At 41.8% G+C, this 6,000-nt stretch overlaps 1 protein-coding gene across 1 annotated transcript in view; it reads left to right on the forward strand.

The window, feature by feature from the left end:
* The window catches only part of MED10 (mediator complex subunit 10), a 65,556-nt gene extending 60,851 nt beyond the window's left edge, over positions 1–4,705 (forward strand). Inside the window, exon 4 of the mRNA XM_051610021.1 lies at positions 4,565–4,705. Coding sequence (XP_051465981.1) covers positions 4,565–4,612 — 48 coding nt within the window. The 3' untranslated portion in view covers positions 4,613–4,705. The remainder of the gene's footprint in view (positions 1–4,564) is intronic.
* The last annotated feature ends 1,295 nt before the right edge of the window (positions 4,706–6,000 follow it).

Consider the following 6,000-nt stretch of genomic DNA (forward strand, 5'->3'; position numbering starts at 1 on the left):
ATTGGGAGATTGACACACAATTACTCGTGCCAAAGAGCAGAAAATCACATTCATTACATTGCTTTCTTTTGCCTTTGTGATTCCTGCCCATGTATGAGTGGCACTAGCACACTGAGTTTTAAATTGGCACTCTTGCATAGTTCTTACTGATCCACAGCTGTGTGCGCGTTTAAGTGCTTTTTAAACAAATATACTAAAATTAGGCCAATTCAAAGACCACTCTCCAAAATTGTCTGCACATACTGCACTCAAAAAAACAAAACAGAAACCAGCAAGAAGACTACGACCACCTGATGGTTAGCCAGAAATTTCTCTCTCTGGAAAGTTATTCACATCCAGAACACCATAACAATTGTCAACCTGTACTGAGGCAAAACACATCTGAATACATTGGAGTGTCATGCATTCTGAAAACATCCCAGAACTTTTATCATTGCCCGGAACCCCCTGAATAATAACTGGCAAATGTTTTTCAAAAAACATCACATCCTTTAGCAGTACCTCCTTTTCATCAGACCATCTTGTACCTCTGTTTTGCCTTTGCATTTGTGTAGTTCCCATTGGACATAAAGTGAGCTGCAGAAGAGGTTATTGCCTGCATTGTTCACACATAAAATTATAGCTCTGCATGCCCACAGCCCATGTTCCTTAACTGTATGCCTTTGAGTATATTCTCCCTTCCTAATCTCAAATTCATCATGTTCATGCCACACACATTCTGGGCAGAGGCCTTTTTTACCTTAGGTTTACTACTGAATAGAAACTCACATTTCCCCTTTTTAGCTCTGTCCTGAACCATTATGTTATAGACTCAGTCCAGGACATAAATACTAATGAGGGACAATGAAAAGCATATCACAGATACCAAAATCACTGAAAATCCAAAGTTTACACCTAGCTGACTAAGATTCTGCAAATAGTTTTCTAATGGAAATAGTCACCGATTTAAAAATGAATGCTTTGAACTGGAGAAGCACCGCAGAGATTCCTGGTTTGCTTGAAAGAGAGCTCCCAGTAAGGATGTCCAGCTCAACTCCCTCTCCATAGGGCTGTTGGTCACAGACAAATAAATATGTAAAATAGGGAAAGAAGTCTCATTATCCATCATATTTTAAATATAAGCTGCAGATTTGTTATTCCACCGGCACCTACACAAATATTTGAATCTGAGCTCAACTTGCTGTCTATGAGCTCTACAGACTACTGCTTAGGTGAAGGAATTTGCCATTTAAATATTACAGTTCAAGAATTATAACTGTGCCCTGGAGAATACAGATATGAGACATATTGACATCACCTAAAGAGGTGGGGAAGTCTTCACTGCAAAGAATCAGAAGTCTATGTGTTTGAATGTACATACCACAGTCCATATATTGTTTAAATGCTGCACTGAAATATATTGACAAGAACACAGTGAGGAAATTTACAAGCAAAAATGCTAACCAATAAAAATTACTTGTGTTCATGTTTGAGCTATTGGCAGGTGTTAAATTATCTGAGTGAGCAAGCATTTTTTTACTTATTGTAAGTAATTAACATCTGGAAACAAGTTTTCAAATGACTCTGTATATTGAAGCTAAGAGTTTCAAAAGTGTAAATTTTCTGGAATAGTATTAAATTAGTGATGTAGATGAAGAAATGTTAGTTATCTGCACCATTGGATTTTCTGTGAACAGAGGAAGCAAAACCATCGATCATTAAAATCCCTTGAGAAGTGTGATCATGTAAATCCTCAAAATGTTCTCTGGTACAATTATCATTGAAAGGAAAGGAGACCTATCAAACTGTGCAACTCCTTATGTTGGTGTTGCAAAATTACTGTAATGGAAGTTAATCAGAAAATGTAATGAAATTCTGCACAGCACAGCCTAACTGTATTGCAAAGCATTGATGCAGGCATCAGTTCACACATGGGCCATTTGAAGACCGTGAAGTGATGACACTCCATGCTAATAATAACACAGAGATCATTAAGAGGTGGCATGCTTTTCATACAAATGAGAAAGTAATATACTTGCCTACAGCATATCTTCTAATGGGAAAAAAACCCATCCACTCATGATCATAAAAGGTACCCCTTGCCTTAGAACGTTAGCACTAGCAATCTCTTTGTAGAAACAAACCCAGATCTCATTGCAGAAACACACCCATTTGGTGAGTTCAATTCCATATTCCCTCTATAAATAAAAGTAGGATCCTCTCATGCTCTTTATGTTATACTGTGGGAAATGGTTCTTCCCCACGTAAGTCTAAACAAAATGCCTTTTAATCCAGCAAAGCCCTCCTGCTGATTATTCACAGCTAAGGGACCAAAACCAGGCCTGCTGCTCAGGGACAAATGAAGGCAAAACAACAGGTGTGGTACAAGGCAGGAAGGATGGGCAGCAAGTTATGCGTTGCCCTGCTAGTTACTGCCCTAACCTGGGGCTCATGGGTGCCAGTTGGCTCTGGACAGTGACACTGGCTGGACAGGGCGTCACTGGGGTATAAAAGGCACCAAGTTCAGCAGATGAAAAGGGGGAGGCCTGCTCGGACGCTTCCTGCGTGGGACATTCCCCTGCTGCTCCTCGGACTTGCCCTGATACGGAGGATCGAGCCTGAGCCTCAGCGGTGCGAGTGCCGGGTTCGGACCCCGGGAGCACCGGGACCTTCCCTCGGGCCGGGGCCGGAGCGCCCAACCCCCCTCCCCGCGGTTCTGCCGCCGGTTGCCAAGGAAACCAAGGTGCTGCAGCCCCCGCCGCTGCCGAGCTGCGAGGGGCTGCCCCCTGAAACCACGGATTTGGAGCCCCTGCGGTAGCTGCCTGCCAAGGCGAGGAGCCGCTGCTGCCTGTTGGAGGGGGCACCCGCTGTCGCTGCCGCCTCTGCCGCTGGGGAAGAAGCCGCCTCGCCGCGGGAGGGGAACAACTCCAACACAATTTCTGCTTCCTCTCCCCATTCTTGCACACACAGCGCGACCTATTCAAGAAGGACTGCGTCGGCCTTGCCCTCCTCCCTCCCTCCCTCTCCTTTGATCCACAACCCTCTCTCGGAGAGAACGCCTAAAGGGCACTTTCTGCGTTACCTCCCTACAGGACACATTGGTACTGCATATATACATCCCTGGTAGCCATTTGCCATCCTTACATTTTCCCTAAGCCTCACCCCTCAGTCTGTGTTAACCCTCAATAAACCGGTGAATCTGTGAAGTAAACACCGGTCTCGGCAGCAATTTGTGAGGGCGCTGGGGCTGCACTCTGACCTCCCCCCTAAAACACGGCCCCGCAGCGGCCGCTCCGCTGGGAGAGGCAGCGCCAGGTGTGACCCTCGGTCTGACCCAGCGGCCCCTCCGCCCTGGGGGGAACTCACGGAAGCACCTGAGAGCCGGTGCCCCCTGGCATCGGCTCGCGACATACGCCCACTCCTCTCCTTCTGGTTAACAAAGGTATTTCTCAATACACAACCATACAGGATGTACTCACCACATACTCTCTTTGAGCGACACAGAAATTGAATTTAGTAGGGTTAAGCTGAAGGTTTGGTCCAAAAGTACTTGTGACCTGTTCAGATGAATGGATTCTTTTGGCAGAATTATATATAAACGTATTTTTCCTTCCTCCTGATGTAATTAGGAGGATGTATTAATTTTTTTGATTGCCTTCAGTTTTTACACAGCTCAATTAAAATCTAGTCAGAAAAAAGTTTGTATGTATGAGTAGTCCAGTGATCAGTTCAAAGGATATATGGGCAATTGGCTTCTAGTTTTTGCTTCAGTGAATAGCTTGGTATTTCATTACAAAGTATCTAGGTGGCTATGATGTGCTGCTGATAAATTAAGGAGCTCTATTTCAAATCAAGTAAAAATATTATCTCAAGCCGGGTCTTCTGTAACCAAGCTGAATTCTCCAACAGTTGAGTGTAGCAGACTGGCAGTGACCACCCTCAGACTGTTTTTTATGATGATGAGAGACTTAGGCACCACTCTGGAGCAATTCTCTTGTGTTGAGTCACCTGTATGAATTAGCGAGATGTGTCCCGAAAGTGTATTGGCTTTTCTTCAGCTCTGCACAGCCCACACAGAACTGACCTTGCACAAGCCTGCCAACAAATGTATAGAGAGAGCAAGGAAGCCCTGTTTTTAGAAGATCATGTATATAAATCCTCCTAGTGAATCTAGACTTGTCTTCACCTCCAGAAACATACATTTAGAACATGTAATCTAGGGCTTGCTTCATGAACTAAAGAGGAAGAGATTTTCACTGGCATGATATTATCTCTGATGAATTTGCTCCAAGATAGCTTTATTTAAGAATAATTCACTAGAATAGGGCACTCACTCATGTCTTCTATCTTCCTGATGTACTTTATTCAAGCAGAGCCTTGGCTGTGTAAGCTCTTTTAATGAACACTTTAAGCTAAGCCTTCATCATCTGCTCCCTTTTATAATTACAAATGTAAAGGGAATCTCACTCTCAATAGTATCATTAAAATTCAACATATTAAAGAAAAGACATAAATGCATGCCATTTTATTCATTCCAAGGGCACTCATCTGATGTGTTCCTTTTCACTGTTTTTGTCTCATCTAGGACTCAAAGGTCAGAGCAGTGTTCAATGGTGCCAAAATATTTCCTTGACTGAGCTCTTGGGACTACCTTTGAAATCATGGATGACTCACATGAGCTTCTGAATCACATAAAATAACATGTACTGTAGCAATATTATTCTAGGCCAATAAAAATTTGCTTTCAAGAAATTTCATTGAATTTTTCTCTATCAAATTCCCCAGCTTTATCTGTTAGGGCATAAAAGGGTATTCATCAAGAACTTAACAATAAAAACAGGAGTCATACAAGCAAAAGATGCAAAAAAATGAAACACAGAAGGAAACAAGTTTCCTTGAAATATTGTAGTACCTAAAGTTATTATTTCCATCCTCTGGGTACTTGGAAACCTAGTCAATGATGGTTTCTTGTATCCTGCACTGACCCAGCAACTTGAAGAGCCATCTAACCATCCTTTCCATCAGCATGGAATATTCTCAGAAATGGCCCAGTGCCTCCTACAGTATCAAACAGCCATAAACCTTTGTTATCAGATGTACTTCAAAGACAAAAATGACTCAACAAGCAACAAACTGCTAGAACTGTGGGGGAAAAGTCCTTTGAGCAGCACTGATGAAAAAGATTTTGTTCAATAAACAAGGAAACTCTCAGTAGTTAGTTCCCAGTATATTCAGGAAAAGTTTGCTTTGAACTGTCTTTACTGATAAATAAAGTACAGGACAGAAGTGATTCTATCATCAGTTTCTCTTGCTAATGGAAACTCAAAGAGGACTGTGAATATTAGTTAGTCCTTGGCTCCGCAAAATCCATCTGAAAGACCCTTTCCCTGACTTCTATGTCCAAAGAGATGTAGTTCTTTTTCTACTGTTCAAGTACACAGATAAGGTTCCTTTGCATAAAGGGCATAATTGATATTTTGAGCGAAAAGAGTTATACTTGTTATTAAATCACTACTATTTTCAGATGTAAACAAAGAAGATGTCATGTTAAAAATTATTCAACAGCTGTTAAATAGAAACATTAGGACTCAGAGAGGTTTTAACTTGCCTAGATTTGGAGTCTGATTTGTTCCCAAATGCAGAAGCAGCATAAAAATTATATTTGAAATTAATTCAGATATAAAAATATTCAAATAAAATACTAATCTTAGATTTCTATCTCATAATATACAGTAGTTTCTTGACTCTTTCTGCATATTTAGCTTTACTTTTTTCTGTAGTTCTTGGTATTTAGTATTAAATATTCTTGCGTGAGCCGGCTCAGGCAGGATGCAGGAATAAACACAAAACCACAGATGAAATGGAAAGAATAAATTTATTTTTGTTACCTTGCCAACCATGGGATCCCTGACGTGGCACTGGGGCACTGGGGCACAGGCACACAAGCAGGAATGCAGGCACCGTGGAGCTTGGACCTTGCTAGAGGATCACTGGACTTGCTTTTTTCACCCATATTTCAAG

Source organism: Apus apus, chromosome 2 (genome assembly GCF_020740795.1).
Source record: "Apus apus isolate bApuApu2 chromosome 2, bApuApu2.pri.cur, whole genome shotgun sequence".
Lineage (NCBI taxonomy): Eukaryota > Metazoa > Chordata > Aves > Apodiformes > Apodidae > Apus > Apus apus.